The sequence below is a fragment of the Oncorhynchus tshawytscha genome, linkage group LG09 (assembly GCF_018296145.1).
Source record: "Oncorhynchus tshawytscha isolate Ot180627B linkage group LG09, Otsh_v2.0, whole genome shotgun sequence".
NCBI classification, from domain to species: Eukaryota; Metazoa; Chordata; class Actinopteri; order Salmoniformes; family Salmonidae; genus Oncorhynchus; species Oncorhynchus tshawytscha.
Genome location: NC_056437.1, coordinates 43575058 through 43588964, shown reverse-complemented (window position 1 = coordinate 43588964; position 13907 = coordinate 43575058). Strand labels below are relative to the sequence as shown.

The 13907-nt window shown below is 37.6% G+C and overlaps 1 protein-coding gene across 5 annotated transcripts in view; it reads left to right on the top strand.

The window, feature by feature from the left end:
• The window catches only part of LOC112258000 (opioid-binding protein/cell adhesion molecule-like), a 545358-nt gene extending 537963 nt beyond the window's left edge, over nt 1-7395 (top strand). For 2 of the 5 annotated variants that reach the window (XM_024432028.2, XM_024432027.2), the window contains 2 exons: nt 5519-5596; nt 5991-7395. In XM_024432028.2, coding sequence (XP_024287796.1) covers nt 5519-5596; nt 5991-6097 — 185 coding nt within the window. In that variant the 3' untranslated portion in view covers nt 6098-7395. The remainder of the gene's footprint in view (nt 1-5518; nt 5597-5990) is intronic. The other 3 variants (XM_024432030.2, XM_024432029.2, XM_024432031.2) reach the window with 2 other exon arrangements.
• The last annotated feature ends 6512 nt before the right edge of the window (nt 7396-13907 follow it).

Genomic DNA, 13907 nt, shown 5'->3' with positions numbered 1-13907 from the left:
AGGAATAATCTACTGTGGCAGCATAATTGGATAGATGTCCCAATAGAATAGCTGGTGAACTCCAAGAAAATCCAAAGGAAATTAGAAATCATTGTGTTACTCGGCTTCAAAGTTTAAAAAAACTGCAATCATTTCGTCCCTCTCTCTCTCTCAATAATGCCCCATGTGGTCCAATATTTTGGGGATTTCGAAAGCCCCTCTGAACCATACGACCCTGCAAGGCCAAAGAATGGAAATATGTTTAACTCATATAAGCCTTATTATATAGATCATCTCATCACCTCCGAAATACAGTATAAATTCACATTCAATATGAGCTTTGCACAAAGATCATTACTGAGATTAAACATTTCATCTTGAAAGGGGACATAACACAATAGCTGTGACAATTGTCTCAAGAATTGTACCTCTTTCGCCCCCTAGGGAAAGAAAACTTGTACCAAATCATATACAATATGATAAGTGTTCCAAGCACTTGGATGCTTGTCAAGGGCATTAGTTTATGGAGTTCGAGGACTGCTCTACTTTGGCCTGGATTGTTGTTGTCTGGCCTGGATTAAATTCTTAACGTTAATTAAGAGCAAATCAATAATTCTACATTTTGTCTCTAAATGAACAAGTCTTGTTCCCACTCTAGGTGAATAAAATCCCAGACCTTATGGCACCATATTTTTTATGCAGTACATGATGGATACAACATGACATTCGGGTGACAAAACAGTCCTATACATTATTGTTATTAAATACTGATGACAAAACAGTTCTATACACAGTTTATTAGGTACATAGTAAATATCTAGTACCGGGTCAGACCACCATTTGCATCTCGAATAGCCTGAATTATTCAGGCCATGGATACAAGTCGGAAATGCTCCACAGGGATGTTGGTCAAATAAGACCTGATGGCATCACACAGTTGGCATCACACAGTTGCTGCAGATTGGATGGTGATACACCACCACCACCATCCTGTTCCATTGACACCCGGCAGTATGAGTCCAGGAACTTATGCTGGTCATGCCAAATCTTTGCCAAATCTCTGCCATCAGCATGATGCAACAGGAACCGTGATTCGTCAAACCAGGCAATTTTTTTCCCACTCAACTGTCTAGTATTGGGAATCGCGTGCCCTTCTTGTTTTTAGCTAATAGGAGTGGAACCCAGTGTGGTCGTGTGCTGCAATAACAAGGATCAAGAAGTTGTGCGCCCCAAGATGTCGATCTGCACACCACTGTTGTACTGTGCCATTATTTTTCTGTTTGCGGCCCTCCTGTTAGATTACACAGGTATTGCCATTCTCCTTCGACCTCACTCATCAATGAGTTGTTTTTGCCAACAGGACTGCCGCTGGCTGCATGTTTTCTCAGGAAACTCTAGACACTGTTGTGTGTAAAAAGCCCAGTAGGGCATCCGTTTCAGAGATACTGGATCCGGTGTGCCTGGCAACCAATCATACCATGCTCAAATTCGTTTAGGTCACTCATTTTGCTTCTTCTAATGTTCAATCGAACAGTAACTGAATACCTCAATGCCTGTCTGCCTGCTTTATATAGCAAGTCACAGCCTCATGACTCACTGTCTGTAGGAGCAATCCATTTTTGTAAACAGGGTGGTGTACCTAATAAACTGGTGATTGTACTTTACTGTTATTATATACTGGTGACAAAACAGTACTAAACATTATTTGACTATATACTGGTGACGAGGGTGTTATGGGTGGGCCTTAGGGGCCCTGGCCCCCCTACCATACCTCCTTGCCCATCCAAATGAAATATTGATCATATATTTGAACAAGACGCGAGCCGACAGAAAGACTCATCAGTTTCAGTTAAAGCATCTGAGCGAGAGAAACAGCACCCCTCTGTCTCAGTATGTTTACAAAAAAATTACAAATGTAACCTTTATTTAACCAGGAAGGGCTCATTGAGATTTTAAATCTATCCTCTGTCCTGGCCAAGATGGGTAGCACCAAGTCATTACACAATTACAGACAGACAATGTGAAAAACTGGTTAGAAATCCATAGGCTCTCTGGATCACAAAAATATATTTATTTGATTTATTTATCCGTTATTTTACCAGGTAAGTTAACTGAGAACACGTTCTCATTTGCAGCAACGACCTGGGGAATAGTTACAGGGGAGAGGAGGGGGATGAATGAGCCAATTGTAAACTTTTACATTATTGTGTAGTTTACCAATAAAATGGTCTGACGGTGATGTGGACATACTCTGTATACATATCCCAAAATAAAAAAAATGATCTCACTACAATACATTTTAATAGAAAGTTAACAAAAATAGATAAGATCTTGCTATCATGGAACGGAAAATACCTGTCTATTTGTGAAAAAGTCACATTAACTCTTTAGTCATATCCTAGCGACCTGTTTTTTTAATTATATGAGCAAAAAAATATTCAATTTTATTTAGAACGGCAAGACAGACAAAAGTAAACATGCCTATTTATGTCATGAGTTTGGGGCGCAGAAATGATTAAATATTTGTCACGATCGTCGTATTGAGTAGACCAAAGCGCAGCGTGGTGTGAATGCATGATTTAATGAAAAGACGGAAAAAACACGAAGTACACTAAAACAAATGTGACTGCTAAAGAACCACTATGCTAACAAGCAACATAACATAGATAATAACCCACAAACCCAAACTGGAAAATGGCAACCTAAATAGGTTCCCCAATCAGAGACAACGATAAACAGCTGCCTCTGATTGGGAACCAATCCAGGCCACCATAGACCTACAATATGCCTAGACTAGTCCCACACACACCTAGACATACAAAACCCTAGATGAGACAAAAACACGCATAACACCCTCGTCACAACCAAACCTAACCAAAATATATAAAGAAAACAAAGAATACTCAGGTCAGGGCGTGACAATATTAAAGCATTAGACCTCTCACTAAAGGTATCAGTCATACAAAAGTTATACTTAAATCTGAACTGGTTCTCTAGCGGATTAGTAAGAATGTCTCACCCCATGTTCAAAAATGGCCCTTTTCCCTTTATTCAAATATCCAAAATATCTCTATTTTTAAAACAAGTCATAGAAATGTGGTTGCAATTTAAGTTTAATCAAAAAAGACAGAACAAATAATTTGACCAATATTGTGATTAAACCCAAAAAGATAATGTATAAGATGTTTTTTCAGTAAATGTATCATAAATAGGACTGTTGGAGTTATGTCACACATGCAGCTAACAGAAGTTACAACCAACTAATTGCAGCATTACCACAAAAATGGAAGAGGAAAATGGAAGGGGGGAAATGTAAGGAACTTGTCTGTCGGCCCAATTGGTTAAAGAAAATTGTGATAAATAAAAAATTCTACCAGTTTCATTTAAGGACCAAAGAAATTACAGCTGTGCCATAAAGATTGCAAAATAGTTGGGAAGAGATTTTCAATGTATCGATTCCATGGCACATGGTTTATGAACTGATACGCAAAACGACGCCGGATTCAAAACATTGAATTTTCGATGTAAATTATAATACATAATTCATGCAACAAATAGAATGTTATATATATATATATGGGTTATACAACCATCTCAGCTCTGCAGACTTTGCTGCGAAGAGACAGAAACATTAGATCACTGTCCATATGTAGCTTGTTTTTGGTCGCAGGTTCAGGAATGGCTGAAGAATTGCAACATTTACCTGGAACTAACTCTGAAGATGGCACTACTGGGTGATTTGAAAAGTCATAGTCAATCAATCAATAATATAATAATACTTTTAACAATAATGTTTATATTTTATTTAGAATCTGTAGAAACTATGAGAATAGAAATGTTCAGAACTTTTGTGAAACATCACAGCACTGTTGAAAGATGTATGGAATATAGAAATCCAATATGGATGGTGTTAAGAGATAGATGGGAGGGGTTGAGTGGAGCTGAAGGGTGGAACTAATAATAACAAGATAACTAATGTAAAATATACTGTGTCCGTAAAAAGGTATATAGGTTCAGAACTTTTGTGAAACAGCACATTTAAAAATATATGAAATATAGAAATCAAACTGGATGGTCTTCAGAATTAGATGGGAGGGGTTGAGGGTAGCGGAAGGATAGAAGTAAAAACAAACAACATTTTACTATCGTAAAATAGATTGTGTCCATACAATGTATGTAGTATGTACAGTAGAAGCCTAAGTGTTGTTGTTCATTAGTTTACTCCAATTAGTGGAGGGGTGGTATGGTTAGTGGAAAATAATAAAGGAAAATAATATTTGAAAATATGTGTATTTATGTACAGTAGCTTGTGAAAGTATTCACCCCCTTGGCATTTTTCCTATTTTTTAGCCTTACCACCTGGAATCAACATTTATTTTGTGGGGTTTTAAATCATTTGATTTACACAACATGTCTACCACTTTGAAGGTGCTAAATATATTTACCTTTTGCAGCAATTACAGTTGCAAGTCTCTTGCCCATTCTTCAAGGATAAACTGCTCCAGCTCCAGCTATAGTGTTGCTTTAGCAGTATGCTTAGGGTCATTGTCCTGCTGGAAGGTGAACATCCGTCCCAGTCTCAAATCTCTGGAAGACTGAAACAGGTTTCCCTCAAGAAGTTCCCTGTATTTAGCGCCATCCATCATTCCTTCAATTCTAACCAGTTTCCAGTCCCTGACTGATCCCCACAGCATGAGCTCCTTCATGGTTATCTGTGGTCTCTTTGTTGCCACCACCATGCTTCAGTGTGGGGATGGTGTTCTTGGGGTGTTGAGATGTGTTGTGTTTGCTCCAGACATAGCGTTTTCCTTGATGCCCTTAAACAAAAGCTAAATTTCTCACTGATTTGTAACACAAGAAAATTTGGATTCACAAAAAGTCAGTGTTCAAAAATGACAATTAAATCCACATTTGAATACACTTCTGAAGGCACTGTATCTATGTCGGGTAATAAGTAAACAGAACTAAAAATAACAATAATGTCCTCTTTTGAATTGGTTACCTAATAGATCTGGGTAAAATATATTTGTGTTTGTTATTCAAATAATTATTTTGTATGTGTGAGTATTTTCAAATAATATGGCACAAATCAACTACTTCTAAATGAAGTATTTGAAACTTTTTAAAAATAATTTCCTATACATATCGTACTATTGGAATGTATTTTCAAATATTTATTTCAAATACTATTCCCAAATACCTGGATTAAATGCATGGGAGTATATTTGCGTCGATGCATTTGAGTATTTTCAAAGACTTTCAGAGTGTATCTCCAAATACATTCCTATATTCAACTACTTGTCTTTTCAAATAAAAAACATCTAAATAATTACTTCCAAATGTCTTTAAAAGTAATAGAAATACCCTAAATAGTATTTGAACCCAGGTGTGGTACCTAGCAACCGTTTGGCCCAGGGGGTAGTTTATTATGTGCTGAGTGTCAATTACTCAGATCATTTTGCATGTGAGCAGCATTTGCTTGTGAGCTGCTCTGTTGACATGTTTTGAGTGCCTTCTTTCATATAATCTCTCTTTTTAGAGGGGTCAACCAATGTGTTATTGTTGAGTTCATCTGTGTTAGAAAAGACATCCTCTGAAACCTTTGCATTACCGGCAGGTTTGTAATGAATCCACTTTAAAACCTAACCTAATACCCACAAACTAATTATTTAAAAAAAATGTGATCAACACATGATTAAATACTAACCAGTAGATTAACAGTACTGATACCTGTAGGTGACGTTAGGGGAAAGGGGGATGTAGTTGTATATTGTTGTACTACCACACAAATTTGCGAATATCAGTGAGACACACCTCTCCTTGAGCAGACAGCGAGTTAAGAGTTGGTGAGAAGGTATTAGAGCAGTGAATCACTTGTTAACATAAGATTTACATAGTGATATCCATCCGACAGGTTTATGCAAGAGAAAGGGCAAAACCAATCTTGAATGCCTCAAACTCATCCAAATGTTTTGTTCCCTCTCCTCCGCCCTCCACCTTCACCATGACAGGACCCGGAGCAGTGCAGGATGGGAACAGCGGCTCGATGGGGACACACGTACACACCTACACCTGTCTACTTCTGGTCATCCTCCTTCCGTTTCTGCTCAAGTTTTGATGCAGTGGGCTTTCTGGCATCCGAGGGCAAGGTTGCATGTTTTGTGTGTTTTCTCTCACCTGGAACCACAAACGCGATGCACAGAGTGCATGGGCTACCCTACTACATCATGTCGAACCGCTAAAAAGTATTATGTAACATATACTTTTTAAAATTCATTTTAGTTGAGTTTTAAGGACATAACAAGTTGCTTTTTTTTGTTTAGTTTCGCCTCCTATTATGATATGATTCTTAAATGTTTATTCATGTGGGTCTCAAAAATAGGCCTGTCCGATGTGGTTTGTCTGTTATTTACATTTAATTTATCTCAATTTCCCCCGACTGACAGTCATCTTAGCCCCGAGAGTCTTAGCCCCAAGAGTTAAGTGTATGAGGTGAACTAAACAAACACCTCAAACACAGGCAAGGACCAGAAGGACTGAAATCCCTCTAGGGCCTAAAAGCCTGTAATCATGTTTGTTTCTGCTGTAATTATTTTGGATTCTGATACATTGACAAACCACAACCGTTTAAGAAGAAATGGAATTTTGACAAATGTTCTTCTTCCTCTCATCATTGTAAATTGTGATCTTTTCAGTTGTTTGTGCTATGCTATTTTTTGTTTGTTTTTAACACATATTGAAAAGGGGTAAATAAAATATAAAAGTTGTATACATTTGGGCAAAGACCATGTTTGTCTTCCCTTAACTTAACTGGCACAAGTCTATACAAGGTGGTTTGAAGAATAATTACTTAACTAGTTATGAATGGAAAGGGAGTTTATTTCCATTTTTGTGGACATATAAACTTCAACTAATGTAATCACTTGCAAAGTTTATTCATGTCTTTACAGCTGGTGTTACTGACTTGCCTAGTTAAATAAAGGTAAAATATGGATCACTCTAAGTGCAAATCCTAACTTCCACTTCAGTCACTTAGTGATGCATTGATGTCAGTGGGAGACTAAGTGAAAATTGGACTGAAGTGGAAGTTAGGATCCACCTCTGAAGGTTCTCAGCTGTTAATATCAGTATTTTTGTATGGTCATTGTTTTGAGTTTGTTCCAAAATACTGTCTCATAACCAATAAGTATGAACTGTTTGGTTGTGTTGAACTGGTATGTTTTGACTGGAAATTCAAATAGATTGCTTATATTGTCTCCCAATAGAGTGCAGATACATTAAAATATTATCATACAGTGTGGTATACCGAGTTAAATAATCAGGGTGGAGTTTGGATTGATTTGAAATCGGGTATGTCTTCTAGTCGACGTCTCTGTGACACTCAGGACCTACAATAAAACGTTTTATAACCATCCACTTAATTTTACGCAATTAGATTTTGTTTAACAGGCAAGCACAATCCATGCTCCATGAAATCACTGAACAAAAATATCAACGCAACATGTAGTGTTGGTCCCATGTTTCATGAGCTGAAATATAAGAAAATGTTCCATATGCACAAAAAGCTTATTTATCTTAAATGTTGTGCACAAATTTGTTTACATCCCTGTTAGTGGGCATTTCTCATTTGCCAAGATAATCCATCCACCTGACAGGTGTGGCATATCAAGAAGCTAATTAAATAGCATGATCACAGGTGCTCCTTGTGCTGTGGACAATTAAAGGCCACTCTAAAATGTGCAGTTTTGTCACACAACACAATGCCACAGATGTCTCAAGTTTTGAGGGAGTGTGCAATTGGCATACTGACTGCAGGAATGTCCACCAGAGCTGTTGCCAGATAATTTGTTAATTTCTCTACCATAAACTTCGTCCAAAATTGTTTTAGAGAATTTGGCAGTACGTCCAACCGGCTTCAAAACCGCAAACCACCTGCGTGGCGTTGTGTGGGCGAGCAGTTTCCTAATGTCAAAGTTGTGAACAGAGTGCCCCATGGTGGCGGTGGGGTTATGGTATAGGTAGGCATAAGCTACGGACAACGAACAAAATTGCATTTTATCTATGGCAATTTGAATGCATAGAGATACCATGATGAGATCCTGAGGCCCATTGTCATGCCATGCACAGCCCCATGTCACAAGGATCTGTGCACAATTAATGGATGCTAAAAATGTCCCAGTTCTTCTATGGCCTGCATACTCACCAGACATGTCACCCATTGAGCATGTTTGGGATGCTCTGGATTGACGTATACGACAGTGTGTTCCAGTTCCTGCTAATATCCAGAAACTTCGCACAGCCATTGAAGAGGAGTGGGACAACATTTCACAGGTCACAGTCAACAGCCTGATCAACTCTGTGCGAAGGAGATATGTTGTGCTGCATGAGACAAATGGTGGTTTTCTGATCCACACTCTAACCTTTTTTAAAGATAACTGTGACAAACAGATGCCTATCTGTATTCCCAGTCATGTGAATTCCATAGATTAGGGCCTAATATATTTATTTAAATTGACTGATTTCCTTATATGAACTGTAACTCAGTAAAATCTTTGAAATTGTTTCATGTTGCGTTCATATTTTTGTTCAGTATACAAGGATTTTGCAGCTTTCTGTGCAGTGCATCAACTTGTTTTCCCAGTTTATAAACTACATAGCAGTATCTCCTCTTCATGATAGTTTTTAAAACTTTATTAAAATATCTGTGCCCATATTCACAAAGCATCTCAGAGAAGGAGTGCTAATCTGGGTTCAGTTTTGCCTTCAAAATTAATGTGTTGACATGGACAGGGGGGAATTGATCCTAGATCAGCACTCATACTCTGAGACCCTTTATGATTGCTGACCATGGTATTGATTTATTTCAGTCTGTCCTCTAAACACCATGTTTTCAATAGATACATGTACTGTAATGTAAATGTAAGCAAGACAAAGGTTCAGAGTAGCGTTGACAGATGTAATAAGGGATGGATTACACACAATGAAAAGGGATATATTTGCTGTTGTATTGCTATTCCACAGTTCTCTGACAGGACATTGCAGACACACCTGAATGTTCATCTCTCATCGCTGTCTCCTAAATGATTCATTCCTGTGTTGGTTTTAACATTGCCTATATCAGACAAAGCCCTTGTTGAGCCCATGACAAACAAATCCTAATTCAGAGGTCGTAAAGGTAGACTCAACATTATGACATCATCATAAACAGCGGGGAAACTTCCTGCTTTCTCCCAGAAATCAACAGCAACAAAATCTAATCTGCCAGGACTGCTGGTATTGCCTCTTCCTTAAGTGGGAATGCCTCAAGGAAGGGCACAAATTAGGAGTCAGTTTTGTTAGTCTTCTGTTGTTGATGTCAGCACATGTGTACGATGAAGTCTGACTTTAATATTGTATTCACAAATGTGGAGAAAGGGCCACATTTTGATGTGACAAAATATTTTACTTTTTAATGTTTCAAACCTGTGGTGCTGCCATCAAAATCGGCCATATTACAGCAAACATAAGGGTGCATTTATCACACATTTCAAATGGGCTATGTCTGTGTGAGGGTCACATTGATTTGATAATGATTAGAAATATACATCACTGTAATTCATGATTCACCAGGCATCGGCATTATTGTAAATGATTCTTGAACTTGGATTTCATTTGAATACATTGTTCCATATGGCAGAGCACTTAGCTAATAAAGTGAGATAGCTCACCTATTATCCACTCCACACCAGCATAATTGTTTGAACCCCAAATCCATTTAGAAATAAATACCACGAGTGTTACCCTAGTAAAATAGGTATTCAGACCTCAATGGGATAAATAAAGGTTAGATAAGTACCACATAATTAGTCAAGTGTTCTACTGTGGTAAATGTACTGATAAAACAGATCCAAATGTCTGTTGAAAGATAAGCTCATTCTAGTGACTGAAACTATATAATATGGGCTCAATGAAGGCCATGCTAAGGGTAGATTCAATAAAAGTTGTATTACTTTTTTTGTAGTTGTTTTAAAACATATGTACAGAAAGCAACATCTGGGGCTTCTGAGAAGTCCACGGTATAACCATTGCAGAAACGTATTTCCAACGTATTATTTTTGACTGAGCTTATATTGGACTTACCCTATAGTATAGTGCTGTTTGTGACGTGACATTTAAGTATGCATTCAGTCACTCTGTGGTGACCGGCACACACACATTCCCTCTACCCCAATACAAGACAGTCAAGTCATTCACCCGACAAAGGTCAGTCAAAGTCGTCCCTTTATTCTGGTTGATTCCACAGTGAATGGAAAATTACATTCTATTTGACTCCCTGTGATGTAAAAGATTGTTGGTTCATATGTATTTTCTTGTTGAAGATTGTGTGTTCATATTTCAAACTGACAATAATAATAAAAAATGATCTTAAATGCCCCATGCTTTGACCATCTTTGTTTGAGTGCGCACATTGCTATGCTTTGGAATTGCAAGTCATTCATTCATGTGTGTTTGCTTCATTGGGTAATTGAACTAACCTGGTGTCTCCAGTTACTGTGTTGATCCATCTTGTCAGCCATACAGTACCTGTCTAGGACCCACATGACAGACCTGCATATTGTGTATTTTTTCTGTTTGGGAGACATCTCCAATCTGCTAACCTGTGATTGGTAAATCAATCCCTTTTCACGCCATGTGTGCTAGAAGGTGGAGAGAGTAGGCAGGGCAAATCCGTTTTTGTGATTTCTGGTATATCATCAAAATAAATAAAAACACAGCATGTTTTTGGACTCATTCAGCAGTTTTTACCAGATTATGTACAATACCATTGGAAATAATGTTGAACGTTCAAATTATGTTCCTAAATAGCCTAATGTAAAAACACAGTTTTAATGTGTCCAAATCAATAACAAATATGCAGAAACAGTTCATGCTATATTGAAAACCTAAACATAAAATGTACTATCTACACATACTGTACATGTGCAACAACAGTAATCATGTTACTTGTATAATTTATTTTATGAGCAACTTATAAACTGCACACACCAAAAACCTTATTGTTTTGACAAATGGCAATAAACCACTCATATTGATTAGGGAGGAAATCAGGTTCTATACGCTGTTGAAACTAACACAACTAAAAAAACACTTGGAAACTGGAGATATTTTGACATCATTGGTTAGAGAAAAACCTGCATTAGACTGTCAGCTAAATTTTAGAATGTTGCATTTTGATATGGGGGGGGGATCACCAACAAAGGGAAATGTAACATTGTCTTGTCAATCACTCAAATATCAATTATCAGGTTGAAATCAATAGCGCAAGTGGCAGGAAATGAGGTTGCAGGTCCTGTTTAAACTAACACAGCTCAAAAAACACATGGAATATGGGAATAACGTTAGAGGACAACTTGCAGAAGACACCTAGCTAAATTTGTATTGCATTTCAATTCAAATCTTTTCTTATATATCCTGAAAACTTGATTGCTGACTGCTGACATGCAAGACATTTTGGAACTAAATCAACAAGGAACTAATGAAACAAATTTTTATTTAAGTTTGACTCTCAAATCATTGTATTGGTCTGCGACTATCGACGTTTATACAGAGTAGCCCGAATTTTCTGTGCCAGTTGACCTTCAAAATAATTGCGTTGTAAGTCCGACAACAGACAGGCGCGTATAAAAAAATCTACGGTAACAAACCAAATATATGAATATGTTTAAAGCAATCAAATTAATGTATTTGTGATGACTGTTAACTTTTAGATCAAAAAACACCAATCTCAAAGAAAAAGTAATTCCACTAAATGTTGTGCTTTTATGAAAATGGGAGTTTGTGTAATGTAGTAACAAAAACTGTCGACATTGGGGAAATTTGGGACAAACTCTACTTTTTGTTCATAAATATTTTTCATACTATTTACAACATTTGAAGTAAATATTTTGATAGATCAAAGTATCAGCTATCACAAAACGTATGCAAATAACTGGATTTATCCTCTACGGCATCAGTGTCCCTAAACCGGGGCAGTTGAGGTAACGTGCGCTAATGTGATTAGCATGACGTTGTAAGTAACAGCAAACGTTCCAGGACATAGACATGTCTTATATGAGCAGAAAGCTTAAAGTCTTGTTAATCCAACTGCACTTTCCAATTTACAGTAGCAGTGAAAAAATACCATGCTATTGTTTGAGGAGAGTGCACAACAACCAAACACTTTTATCACGGCAACTGATTTGAAACATTCACCTCTGAAGGTAAATAATATACTTACATTCGGTAATTTTGCTCCTATTTGTCATCCTGTAGGTACCAGAGATAAAATGTAGCATTGTTTTGTTTGATAAAATACATTTTTATATTCAAATGTAGGAACTGGGTTCTACAGTTTGAACCCCTGCTGTCTCTGGCCCCACATCCAACCTACCCGGCCATCTAGATGTGTGAAAGGTAGTGTATAAGCTAATGATCCATCATGTATGACATTCCTGGGAGTTGGGTTGAGGTCGGGTGTTTGCGGAGGCCAGGTGATCTGATACATCACTTGAATTCTAAATAAATCAGACAGTGTCACCAACAAAGCACCCCCACACCATCACTCCTCCTCCTCCATGGGAACCACACATGCAGAGGCTGGTAACTCTTAATAAATTTATGCTCTGCAGCAGAGGTAACTCTGAGGCTTCCTTTCCTGTGGCGGTCCTCATGAGAGCCAGTTTCATCATAGTGCTTGATAGTTTTTGGGACTGCACTTCATGTGACTACCTCATGAAGCTGGTTCAGAGAATGCCAAGAGTGTGCAAAGCTGTCATCAAGGCAAAGGTTGGCTACTTTGAAGAATCTCAAATATAACAAATATTTTGATTTGTTTAACACTTTTTTGGGCACTACATGATTCCATATGTGTTATTTCATAGTTGTGATGTCTTCACTATTATTCTTATTATTCAATGTAGAAAATAGTCAAAATAAAGAAAAACCCTGTAAAGAATAGGTGTGTCAAAACTTTTGAATGGTAGTGTATATATAATTTTCCAAACCAGATACAAACATACGAACATCAATTTGCACATGGACACAAACTACGACTGCAGTGGCTTGTGAAAATATTCGCCCCCTTGGAATTTTTCCTATTTTGTTACCTTACAACTTGGAATTAAAATATATTTTTTTGAGGTTTGTATCATTTGATTTACACAACTTGCCTACCACTTTGAAGATGCTAAATATTTTTAATAAACAAGAAATAAGACAAAAATACAGAAAACTTGAGCATGCATAACTATACCCCCCCACCCTCACAGGTCACACCCCTTTACCCCACCCTAGTCAAGCTTATCACCAACTCCCATCCTTGCCCTCTCTTACCCACACTTGACAAGTGTTTCCCAACCTCCCATCTTTTCCCCCCTCCCTTCTTCTCAGTCACATTTACACCCTTCTATACATCTACTAGCTCATCTATTCTTATTCATTCATACACAACATATACCTATCCCTCCACACACCCATTCTCTCCTGCCCTCCTACACATATTCATATTCAACCTCCTTCACTCTCTCATTCATATGCACAGACACATACACACACATGCGCCCACTCACAACCTCTCGCCTACACACACACACACATCTTTAGAACAATTATTGACAGTTATTGACATACATGCTATATTTCTCCATTTACATTATCTTTTCACTGCCCATGTATCTCATTACATCATTACTTCCCTAGAGAAGAACAGTTACTTGGGGACAATAAAGTCTCGATTGTATTGTTGAGAGGTGGAAAGAACATTGTCTCAATTTACAATAAACTGGTCTTGAGCATCACTGTATGTAGCCAAGTGTGCTTATCACTTTTTTCTGCTTCTTCCTCTCCTCATGTCATTGGGCTCTTTTTCAACTGGAAAGGAACTCAATCCTCTGTGTTCCCTTCCATACCGA